The sequence below is a fragment of the Anomaloglossus baeobatrachus genome, chromosome 8 (assembly GCF_048569485.1).
Source record: "Anomaloglossus baeobatrachus isolate aAnoBae1 chromosome 8, aAnoBae1.hap1, whole genome shotgun sequence".
Lineage (NCBI taxonomy): Eukaryota > Metazoa > Chordata > Amphibia > Anura > Aromobatidae > Anomaloglossus > Anomaloglossus baeobatrachus.
Genome location: NC_134360.1, coordinates 225,953,090 through 225,965,908, shown reverse-complemented (window position 1 = coordinate 225,965,908; position 12,819 = coordinate 225,953,090). Strand labels below are relative to the sequence as shown.

The following is a 12,819-nucleotide window of genomic DNA, read 5'->3' as shown; positions in this document are numbered from 1 at the left end:
GGATTCCAGCTGCCCATCCCCCTAAAGGTCAGGCCATATCTGACCACCAAGAACATGCAACATTTTGGAACTTTTCATCTTGCAACTTTTTATTTATTTATTTTTGCATGAATGCAGCCATTTTTATTTATTTAATTGTGTTTTTGCAGGACACGATCACACAATCACATGATTTTGGCCTTTTCAGAAAATCCCTTTAATATGCATACATGCATCTCTTTAAATAATATGGACACCTTTTGGGGAGATTTTCTTACTTAAATTTCTGTATTTTGTTATAAGAATATTTGTTTGTGTTGTTAAAAATCAGCTAAAACAGTTACAATCTATCCATCAGAAAGAGCTCACTGATGGATTTTTAGTTAACTCATTGCAAAGCCAAGTGACCAGGGAAATAAAAATCCTGTAAAACCCAAACGTGCTAAAAAATTTTTTAACTAAAATATTTTTAACCCCAAACACATGCATGTAAAGCCCCATTCACACATCAGTTTTTTGCCATCAGTCACAAGCCATCAAATTTTGAAAAAAAAAAACGGATCCAGCGACTAATAGATTCGTTTTTTTTTCTCATAGACTTGTATTAGCGATGGATTGCGACGGATGGCCTCACGTTTCATCTGATGTTCGACGGATCCGTCGAAAATTGTCCGTCGGACGGAGACAACGGACAAAGTAACATTTTTTGTCTACGTTGTAAAAACGGACGTCGACGGATCCGTCGCCTTCTGTCATTTGGTATAATGGAAGCCTATGGGCGCACGATCCGGCGACAGATTCCGTTTTTTTTTTTAACTGAGCATGCTCAGATGGGGTTAAAAACACTGTTGGGCTGAAAAACTGATGTATGAAAGGGGCCTAAGAAGAAACAACTCCTGAAGGTGGCCAATCCCTTTGAAATAGCCGCATTAACACATCATACCGGTCATAGCCAGCAGGTGTCAGTGTTTCCATTGTACAAGAACAGCGACATCTACTGGCACAAAACTGTACTGCACCAATATAAATCCCAAACATCTGCACCAATAACATCACTCAGACAATGGCATCATCAGAATTAATCTAGAACGTACACAATGCTGCACTGGATTATATGACTGAATTAGCAGGACACAGTATAGAACTGAACAGTGTCATTTCCCATTATATTCTAACCCAATGACGGAAATCTGCATTGCATTTTCTATTCTTCTGTACTGCACCCAATTCAAAGGATTCATCCATTCACTGGTAAAGCAATTGTGCCTGATACAGCCCAGAGCGGAGCGCAGAGCGTAGCACAGAGCGGAGAGCAGAGCGGAGAGCAGAGCGGAGCACAGAGCGGAGCGCAGAGAGGAGAGCAGAGCGGAGCACAGAGCGGAGCGCAGAGCAGAGCGCAGAGAGGAGCGCAGAGAGGAGAGCAGAGCGCAGCACAGAGCAGAGCACAGAGCGGAGCACAGAGTGGAGCGCAGAGAGGAGCGCAGAGAGGAGCGCAGAGAGGAGAACAGAGAGGAGAACAGAGCGGAGCACAGAGCGGAGCAAAGAGCGGAGCACAGAGAGGAGCACAGAGAAGAGCACAGAGAGGAGCGCAGAGAGGAGCGCAGAGCGGAGCGCAGAGCGGAGCACAGAGGAGCACAGAGAGGAGCACGGAGCGGAGCACGGAGCGGAGCACAGAGAGGAGCACAGAAAGGAGCACAGAGAGGAGAGCGGAGCGGAGCACAGAGCGGAGTGCGGAGCGCAGAGAGGAGCACAGAGCAGATCACAGAGAAGAGCACAGGGCGGAGCACAGAGCAGAGCACAGGGCAGAGCACAGAGAGGAGCACGGAGGGGAGCACGGAGCGGAGCACGGAGCGGAGCACAGAGCGGAGCACAGAGAGGAGCACAGAGAGGAGCACAGACGAAGTGCGGAGCGCAGAGAGGAGCACAGAGTGGAGCACAGAGCGGAGCACAGAGCAGAGCACAGAGAGGAGCACAGAGAGGAGCACAGAGCGGAGCTGACGTGCCCTGCGCTGGGGGAATGCAGATTAATTTCCATACATCAGATTTTGTTGCAGATTTTATTTCAGAAATCCACATACAGCCACCAAAACATCCTGTTCAAATGAGCAGAACTAATTTTCAGTCATAAGACAAAACAATCACTGATCTCAGGGAGACCAGCCAGAGAAAACACTGCCGGCAGCCAGCAAAGGCGCTCAACACAGTGAAATCCTAGGTGCATTGGCCCCTGGGAAGTATGCAAATCAAAAAAGGTCCATGGAGCCTCTGTTAGGAGTCTCGACACAGAAAATAGCCAGATATCCCTCCGGAAAGGACCTAGCCAAGGAGTGGCTCTTGTTAGGAGACCACCATAACCACCATATTAAGTGGCCCTTTTAGTCAATATCCAACTCTTGACGAGTTTAAAGATATGACAAGGGAAATACCAAGGCCAGGTATCCATCCACAGACAGCTGTTTCGGGGTATTGCCCCTCATCAGTGTGGAGTAGGTAGTTCTGGCCAGGTGGGAGCAATGAGTTGGATATTGACTAAAAGGGCCACTTAATATGGTGGTTATGGTGGTCTCCTAAAAAGAGACACTCCTTGGCTAGGTAGCTCCCGGAGGAATATCTGGCTATTTTCCGTGTCGAGACTCCTAACAGAGGCTCCATGGACTTTTTTGATTTGCACAATTTTCAGTCATAGTAGTCATTTTTTGCAACATACCGGTTTCATCTTCTTTCACTGCTGCTCTGGTTTCTCCGGTGATTTGTGACCTGCCGGCAGCTCCAGGGTGTCATGGAGGTGCCAGAGGTCACAACTCAATACAAGTCTATAAGAGCCTCTCTCTGGCCTCACCCTGGTCCTGTTCTGGCATCGCCCTGGTCCTGTTCTGGTCCTGTTCTGGCCTCGCCCTGTTCTGGTCTTGCCCTGGTCTCGTTCTCACCTCGCCCTAGTCCCGTTCTGGTCCTGTTCTAGCCTCGCCCTGGTCCCGTTCTGGCCTCGCCCTGTTCTCATTCTGGCCTCATCGTGGTCCCATTCTGGCCTTGCTTTGGTACTGTTCTGGCCTCACCCTGATCCCGTTCTGGCCTCGCCCTTGTCCCGTTCTGGCCTCTACCTGGTCTCGTTCTGGCCTCGCCCTGGTCCCGTTCTGGCCTCGTCGTGGTCCCGTTCTTGCCTCGCCCTGGTCCTGTTCTGGTCCCGTTCTGGCCTTGCCTTGGTCTTGTTCTGGCCTCGCCCTAGTCCCGTTCTGGCCTCGCCCTGGTCTCGTTCTGGTCTTGCCCTGGTCCCGTTCTGGCCTCGCCCTGGTCCTGTTCTGGCCTCGTCATGGTCCTGTCCTGGTCTCGCCCTGGTCCCGTTCTGGCTTCGCCCTGGTCCCGTTCTGGCCTCGTCGTGGTCCCGTTCTTGCCTCGCCCTGGTCCTGTTCTGGTCCCGTTCTGGCCTTGCCTTAGTCTCATTCTGGCCTCGCCCTAGTCCCGTTCTGGCCTCGTCCTGGTCCCGTTCTGGCCTCGCCCTGGTCCCGTTCTGGCCTTGTTGTGGTCCCGTTCTGGCCTCGCCCTGGTCCCATTCTCGCCTCGCCCTGGTCCTGTTCTGGTCTCGTCCTGGCCCCGTTCTGGCCTTGTCCTGGCCCCGTTCTGGCCTCATCCTGGTCCCATTCTGGCCTCATCCTTGTCCAGTCCTGATCCAATCCTGGCCTCACTTCGGCTCTTAGACTTGTATTGAGCAGTTGTGATGTACCGTAACTTCTGACCTCCAGACAATCACAATATACAGTCACAAGATGGCGCTGTGGGACTGGATCGGCGCCAAAAAAGGTGACGCCGCCAGAAGGTGAGTATAGGAGAGAGGGCCAAAGGCTTTGTCTTAAAGCTCTTTTCAGCGATGAAAAAGTGCAGCAGTGGTTTAAAAAGCAAAAAACGACACTGACACCCAGATTAAAAAAACACATTAAGGCCATGTTCACACAGGCATTTTTGAAGCATTTATTTGCATGGTATTTACCTTGGTTTTATGCAAATCCATGCTAATAAAATGCTCCCTTCACAGATCCAGCAAAGCCTATGAGATTCCACAAATCTCCTGCACGCACAAAACACCTGCATTTTTTTTCCTGACTGAAATATTAGCCTGCTTGGTTTTTACTGTATTTTTTAAAGAATGACCATGTCAATTCTTTCAACATTTTTTCCGCGATTTTTGACCAATACAAATCAATGGGGAAGTGCAAAAACGTTATTTGCTGCCAAGAGATGAGGATTTCCTGTAAAGAGATAAGGGTTTCCTCAGAAAAAAAAACCGCAGAAAAAAAACCGCCGCAAAAACGCCCTGTGTGAATATACCTTTAGGCCTCATTTACACATCAGTGTTTGTTGCAAAAGCCAAGAGTGGAACATACAGAGAATAACTGTAACGGAAGGATTCTCCTGCTCTGGGTTTTGGAGACACTGCGGGGTCTTGGCAAATACTGATGAAATACTAATGTGTGGATGATGCCTTACTCATCTCATCCATCATCCTGTACATTGCGCCCACTCTCTGAATTCTCGCCCATATACTGTGTGGGTGAAAGACATAATGATTGAATTCACTAACTTGAAATTCTAAGAAGAAACATATTTTCAAGCAAACAAATGGCCACCGAGGACGGGTGTCATTCCCGGGTGACAGAGAAATGATCTAAGTATAGAAGTCACAGTGCAAATAAATTACATTACTGATCCTCTATTATACTCCAGAGCTGCACTCACTATTCTGCTGGTGCAGTCACTGTGAACACGCATTACATAACTTATCCTGTACTGATCCTGAGTTACATCCCATATTATACTCCAGAGCTGGTCTCACTATTCTGCTGGTGCAGTCACTGGGTACATACATTACATTACTGATTCTGAGTTACATCCTATATTATACTCCAGAGCTGCACTCACTATTCTGCTGGTGCAGTCACTGTGAACATACATTACATAACTTATCCTGTGCTGATCCTGAGTTACATCCCATATTATACTCCAGAGCTGCACTCACTATTGTGCTGGTGCAGTCACTGTGTACATATATTACAGATTCTGTACTGATCCTGAGTTACATCCTGTATTATACTCCAGAGCTGAACTCATTCTACTGGTGCAGTCACTGTGTACATACATTACATTACTGATCCTGAGTTACATCCTGTATTATACGCCAGAGCTGAACTCACTATTCTACTGGTGCAATCACTGTGTACATACATCACATTACTGATCCTGAGTTACCTCCTGTATTATACTCCAGAGCTGCACTCACTATTCTGCTGTTGCAGTCACTACCCTCACCTGCAGTCTACCCTCACCTACTGTATCCTCACCTATCCCTTGTAGACTGTGAGCCCTCGCGGGCAGGGACCTCCGTCCTCCTGTACCTGTCTGTTCCTTGTATTGTTTATGATTATTGTACTTGTCTCTATTATGTACACCCCTTTCACATGTAAAGCTCCATGAAATTGATGGCGCTATAATAATAAATAATAATAATAAATAATAATAACTGTGTACATACATTACTGATCCTGAGTTACCTCCTGTATTATACTCCAGAGCTGCACTCACTATTCTGCTGGTGCAGTCACTGTGTATATACTGTACATTACTGATCCTGAGTTACCTCCTGTATTATACTCCAGAGCTGCACTCACTATTCTGCTGGTGCAGTCACTGTGTATATACTGTACATTACATTACTGATCCTGAGTTACCTCCTGTATTATACTCCAGAGCTGCACTCACTATTCTGCTGGTGCAGTCACTGTGTATATACTGTACATTACATTACTGATCCTGAGTTACCTCCTGTATTATACTCCAGAGCTGCACTCACTATTCTGCTGGTGCAGTCACTGTGTATATACTGTACATTACATTACTGATCCTGGGTTACCTCCTGAGTGTTACCACTTACTTTTTGGAACACTACGTAGACTCCTTTAGTTATATTTGCAAGTTTCCTCTTTACATTGGTTAATCGTTCATGCTGAGCTTCCATCTGCTGTCTCACCAGAGGCTTAGATGCTGTCTATCCCCCATACTTTACACTTAAGCTCTGCATCTTCAGAGTTTAATATTCTTTGTGGTCACCAGAGCTCAGGGTGCACAGATTTCCATTGCAAAAAGGAAACTCATAAACCAGTGAAAAAAAAAAAGTAAGAAAACGGCCGGGGGTGAGAAGCATATATAAGAAAGAGCGATGGCTCTGACAGTACAGGAAACCCCAAAACCAAAACTCAAAGGCTTGTCTGCAGCCATACTGCAGAGTACGCAGCTCCCCAGCATCACTGACCCCGGCCCCTATAATCTGCCTCTACTGTGAGGGACAATCCACCTGCAGACATGAGACTGTGGATTTATCAGATTTTCATTCATTAGATGTGAGATGGTAAAACTTTCCTTTGTGGTGGTCGTGTAGTGACCACTCCTGTATGGTCAGTGCAGGCAGTGAGAGAAGTCAGGGGACAGAAGAGGGTCCGGAGACTTAACGCTTTAAAAAAAAAAACAAAACATGGAGAGCTACTAAGTGATGGGGGATTTGCAAGGGAGCTGTATACTGAGCCGTATCCAAAGCTTCAGCATTACATCGGATCTGTCAGAAATGAACCAACCCTCTGTTGGGATGTCTCTGCTGACCCCGTCCTGTAATAATAAAAAGATGACTCTGCTGACCATGCCCTCTAATGATAAGATGACTCTGCTGACCCTGTCCTCTAATGATAAGATGACTCTGCTGACCCCACCCTCTAATGATAATGAGATGACTCTGCTGACCCTGTCCTCTAATGATAATGTTCCAAGAGGTAGAGCAGAAAGCAGGTTTCAAAATCCGCGCCAGGCCACAGAGAATCCAGATACTTGTTAGTAAATCCTTTCTTTATTTATTTACACAGGTCTACGCGTTTCGAGGACATATCCGTCCTCATCATCAGGACAAAGTACAAAGAAAGATAGTCTTTCTTTGTACTTTGTCCTGATGATGAGGACGGATATGTCCTCGAAACGCGTAGACCTGTGTAAATAAAGAAAGAAAGGATTTACTAACAAGTATCTGGATTCTCTGTGGCCTGGTGCGGATTTTGAAACCTGCTTTCTGCTCTACCTCTTGGAATATATCTACACTGCGGGACCGCTGGCTTCCACATTTACTACATGCCTTCATAGGGGTTGTGACTTGCACAACCCCTTCAGGTGAGTGTACCAACCCACACTTGCCCCCACGTGTCATACCGGGTAAGACCCTATTTTGCGCCTTTTTATATCCTCATCCTCTAATGATAATGAGATGACTCTACTGACCCTGTCCTCTAATGATAATGAGAATACTCTGCTGACCCTGTCCTCTAATAAGATGACTCTGCTGACCCTCCCCTCTAATAATAAGGAGATAACTCTGCTCAACCTGCCCTGTAATGATAAGGAGATGAGTCTGCTGACTCTGCTCTCTAATAATAAGGAGATGAGTCTGCTGACCCTGTCCTGTACCAATAAGTTGACTGTGCTGATCCCGCCTCTTAAGGATAAGATGACTATGCTGACCCTGCCCTCTAATGATAATGAGAGGACTCTGCCGACCCCACCCTGTAACAATAATGAGATGACTCTGCTGATCCTGTCCTCTAATAATAATAATAATGAGATGACTCTGCTGACCCCACCCTGTAATGATAAGGAGATGACTCTGCTGACCCCGTCCTCTAATAATAATGAGATGACTCTGCTGACCCCACCCTGTAACGATAAAGAGATGACTCTGCTGACCCTGCCCCAATGATAATAAGGTGACTCTGCTCAGCTTAATCAACACAACAGAGCTCAAAAATGATTTAGTTAGTTATTGTGTGTACTATGTTTTTACTAAAAATGTAAATAAAATAATGTATAATTTTCTGATTGTAGAAGCCTAATTGCACACATCTATCTGGTTGGAGAAGTCGCTGATTGTGACAGTATTGATGTTGGCCAATATTTCCGCAATGATTTCAGAATGTTAATTTCAGAGGAAACTACTAAAGGATTGAAGGGGTTGTGTCAGTTGAAAACAATAATTTCTATTAATCTAATTGTCCTCTTTACCCATAAGCCCCAATTTGCTCTTACCCCTGAAGGCCAGATAAGAGCGTCCCTGGCTAGTGCTGCTCCTGGTTTGCCCATTTAAACACCATGGGCAGCCCCTAATATTATTGGGCGCCAGCTAACTCTACATTTCACCTGCAGTGATAAAACAATGATACAATGTATCGAATATTTTTGAGTAACATATAAGATTATTCTACAGTGTAGAAATAGAAGACACTTTCTGGAAACCATCATCAAGTAGGTCAGCTGGCAATGAGAGGCTCACACATGACATACAGATATCGAGCTTATATGATATCGGACTGTTTAGCTGTTGAGATTTTTTAATAAGAATTTATGGAAATAAACAACATAAACAAAGATAAAGCTAAAGCTGCCTGCTGACTGTCTCCACTACTTCACTTTTGTCTGTTTTTCTTATTAAACATGTATTTTTAATTTTTTTTATCTGTATTTTCTATAAAATAAATATCCCATTAGAAAAGTCCAGAATCCAAATCACTATAAGATAATTATACAAACAGCTCAGGATGCGGAAACACTGACAACCACCGAGCAACACTCTGGGCCCAAGGGTGGTTGTCACTTCCCTTCCCCTATTAATCCCTTCACTGTTTAGACATTATATGGCATATTATTTGGACAATTTCAAATTTTATTTAAATAGTAAATGACAATAATTTGTGTGGAAAATATAACCGCCATATGGTGGTACTATTTGCATTCTGAAAGCAGGAATTATTCAGGTACTGTATTCTTTTGGACACAGAATGGCATCTTTTATTTGAGAGTGAATAATTGTGTTAAGTTTGGCAGTAATATGTGATCACTGTATGGGAGCATTATTTTATGAAGCAGTATTATGTGGGCGTTGTTTGGAAGGATTATGTTGTGATGCAGTATTACGTGAGCATTGTATGGAAGCATTATTTTGGGCGGCAGTATTATGTGGGTGTTGAATGGAAGGATTATTTGGGGCTGCAGTGTTATGTGAGCATTGTATGGGAGCATTATTTTGTATGACTGTATTATGTGAGCATTGTATTGAAGTATTTTTTGTGGCACTATTACCGGTATGTGAGCATTGTATGGAAGCATTATTTTGTGATGTAGTATTATGTGAACATTCTATATAAGCATTATGTGTGGTAGTATTAAGTATTATGTGAGCATTGTATGGCAGCATTATTTTGTATGGCTATATTATGTGAGCATTGTATTGAAGTATTTTTTGGTGGTAGTATTATGTGAGCATTGTATGGTAGGATTTTTTATGTGACAGTATTACATGAGCATTGTATGCAAGCATTATTTTGGGTGGCAGTATTATGTGTGCATTGTATGGAAGCATTATTTTGTATGGCTATATTATGTGAGCATTGTATTGAAGTATTTTTTGGTGGTAGTATTATGTGTGCATTGTATGGTAGGATTTTTTATGTGACAGTATTACATGAGCATTGTATGCAAGCATTATTTGGGGTGGCAGTATTATGTGTGCATTGTATGGAAGCATTATTTTGGGTGGCAGTATTATGTGTGCATTGTATGGAAGCATTATTTTGTGGCAGTGTTATGTGTGCATTGTATAGAAGCATTATCTTGTATGGCCGTATTATAGGAGCATTGTATTAAAGAAGTATTTTTTGTGGCAGTATTATGTGAGCATCGTATGGAAGGATTTTTTTATGTGACGGTATTATGTGAGCATTGTGTGGAAGGATTTTTTTATGTGACGGTATTACATGAGTATTCTATGGAAGTATTATTTTGTGGCAGTATTATGTGAGCATTGTATGGAAGCATTATCTTGTATGGCAGTATTATGTGAGCATTGTATGGAAGCATTCTTTTGTATGGCTGTATTATGTGAGCATTGTATTGAAGAAGTATTTTTTGTGCCAGTATTATGTGAGCATTGTATGGAAGGATTTTTATGTGACGGTATTACATGAGCATTGTATGGAAGCATTATTTTGGGTGGCAGTATTATGTGAGCATTTTCTGGAAGCATTATTTTGGGGTCCAGTATTCGGGCATAAACCAACACTATTCTTGATGCCCAGGAGCCCATTTTCTATAACCGGCTTTCAATCTTGGCTAGCAGATCCCCCTCCACCATTTTTAGGTTTCTTACTGAGTATTTGAAAATAGCTTTTGTAACCCGGTTCACCCTGAGAGTACGAGGATAAGTCAGGACCGTATAGGAGCGGCGTACACAGAACCATCACTAGGAGTCAGGTCTTTTTACTGCATCCTTAAAAAAAAAATGCAACTACATCCACAAGAATGCACAAGGTCTCTGCACCCCACCTGACTCCCGTCTTCACATGAGGCGGCACAGTGGCTCAGTGGTTAGCACTGCAGCCTTGCAGCGCTGGGGTCCTGGGCTCGAATCCCACCAAGGACACCATCTGCAAGGAGTTTGTATGTTCTCCCCATATTTGCGTGGGTTTCCTCCCACACTCCGAAAACATACAGATAGGGAATTTAGATTGTGAGCCCCAATGGGGACAGTGTTCCTGATGTATGTAAAGCGCTGCGGAATATGTTAGCGCTATATAAAAATAAGATTTATTTATTTATGTTATTTCACATATCCCCTGCGCCTTCCCCCCTTTTTTTAACTTATTTATTTTTCTTATGCCTGCAATGATGGTAGTGGTCTTCGCTCTTATTTTCATTGTTCTATATTTTTTGGACATTTGTGAACCTTTTTATAGTAAATATTAGGCCTTTTATTATTAATGAACATAAAATATTTGAAAGAGAAATCCAGCGGAATGCTGAGACTTGTAGTCCCACATCCCCGCTTTGCACAAGCCACACTTCAGTCCTTTGAATACATAAGTTCCTGTTACTTTTCCGCACGTCTTCAGCTCGTGATGTGATTGCTAGCTCTTCTGTCCAGTAAGGCAGTGGTTACAGATCTGGGATCCTCTGTGCCCAGTGGTAATATGTGACAAAGCCTCGTATAAATCCCCGGTGACCTCAGCTCGTCCGGCTGCACCTGACAATGGGATCCTTCTTGGAATAATAATAGTATCCTTCATGGAATGCTGTGAGGCGCAGGCCAGTGCCAGGCAGCCGGGTGACAGCAGGCAGCAGGGTGACAGCAGGCAGCACGGTGACAGCAGGGTGACAGCAGACAGGCTCTTTGTTGTGGCACTGGGAACTTTCACATCTCAGTCTGGCGCTGGCATCACAATGTATTGTCCTTATCAATGAGCGATGCACTGATGGCAATGGGGGGAACCCAGCAAGTGAGGCGCCAGGGGGGTCCTGCTGTGGGGATGGCACTGGCATACAGGAGATGTGGGCATAGGCCCAGCTATAGTGCAGAACCCCCCATCCAATCTATGCACTGAATGCAAAGGACACCCCCTATCAGGACCCCTAAACCAAGCAACACAATGCACCAGAGGCAAAGAATAGCAGCAGCTTCCTCAATGCAGATACAACTGGATACAATGTATCAAAAGACAGACCCCCAGACCCTGAGCCCACCCAGCACAGACAGGAGCAATGAGAAGGGACTTACCAAATGGAGAGGTGTGGGCTCCCCCCCTCCTGCCCATCTTCCCCAGGCTGGAGGAGATGGTCTCCGGCAGAGTCAGGGGTCTCCGAGCTGCCTCTGTATTGGCATGTGAGGGTCTCTGCCTGACACTAACTGTGGATGTACTGAGCAAGGAAGGAGCTGCTGAGGCTGAAAATGGGAGGGAAGAGGATGATAGAGGGGAGGAGAGACTGTGCACAGAGGACAGCAGTGTGTGCAGCCTGGGGGGTGTACAGAGGACAGCAGTATATGCAGCCTGGGGGGTGTACAGAGGACAGCAGAGTGCAGCCTGGGGGGTGTACAGAGGACAGCAGTGTGTGCAGCCTGGGGGGTGTACAGAGGACAGCAGTGTGTGCAGCCTGGGGGGTGTACAGAGGACAGTAGTGTGTGCAGCCTGGGGGGTGTACAGAGGACAGCAGTGTGTGCAGCCTGGGGGGTGTTCAGAGGACAGCAGTGTGTGCAGCCTGGGGGGTGTATAGAGGACAGCAGTGTGTGCAGCCTGGGGAGTGTACAGAGGACAGCAGTGTGTGCAGCCTGGGGGGTGTACAGAGGACAGCAGTGTGTGCAGCCTGGGGGGTGTACAGAGGACAGCAGTGTGTGCAGCCTGGGGGGTGTACAGAGGACAGCAGTGTGTGCAGCCTGGGGGGTGTACAGAGGACAGCAGAGTGCAGCCTGGGGGGTGTACAGAGGACAGCAGTGTGTGCAGCCTGGGGGGTGCATAGAGGACAGCAAAGTGCAGCCTGGGGGTGTACAGAGGACAGCAGTGTGTGCAGCCTGGGGGGTGTACAGAGGACATCAGAGTGCAGCCTGAGGGGTGTACAGAGGACAGCAGAGTGCAGCCTAAGGGGTGTATGTTGCGGGCAGGAGACGGACCACGGCAGGGGGCTGCTTGAGACGCTCGGATCCGGGTCGTGGCGGTGGCTCGAGGGGAAGCCGGACCCAGGCCTGAGCACCCGTCCGTCGCCCGCAAGTGAAAAGGGGGTTATTATATAGGGGAGGTTTTGTCAGTGACGCCACCCGTGGTGTGCGGTGATTGTTGGTGACACCGCCGCTGCCACTGGAGGGGACGCCCGGGACCGATGGAGTGGGGCAGCTGGATGTTATCCCCTCCACGGGTAGGGGAGGTGTTGTCCCGGGGCCCCAATACAGGTGGGATGGTGCTGCGGAGCGCAATCTTCAGGGTTGGACCGGGTGGTATT

At 46.2% G+C, this 12,819-nt stretch overlaps 1 protein-coding gene across 1 annotated transcript in view; it reads right to left on the bottom strand.

The window, feature by feature from the left end:
• Positions 1-11,758, bottom strand: part of SLC44A5 (solute carrier family 44 member 5) — a 120,173-nt gene extending 108,415 nt beyond the window's left edge. Inside the window, exon 1 of the mRNA XM_075320288.1 lies at positions 11,606-11,758. Coding sequence (XP_075176403.1) covers positions 11,606-11,642 — 37 coding nt within the window. The 5' untranslated portion in view covers positions 11,643-11,758. The remainder of the gene's footprint in view (positions 1-11,605) is intronic.
• Between the last annotated feature and the right edge of the window lie 1,061 nt (positions 11,759-12,819).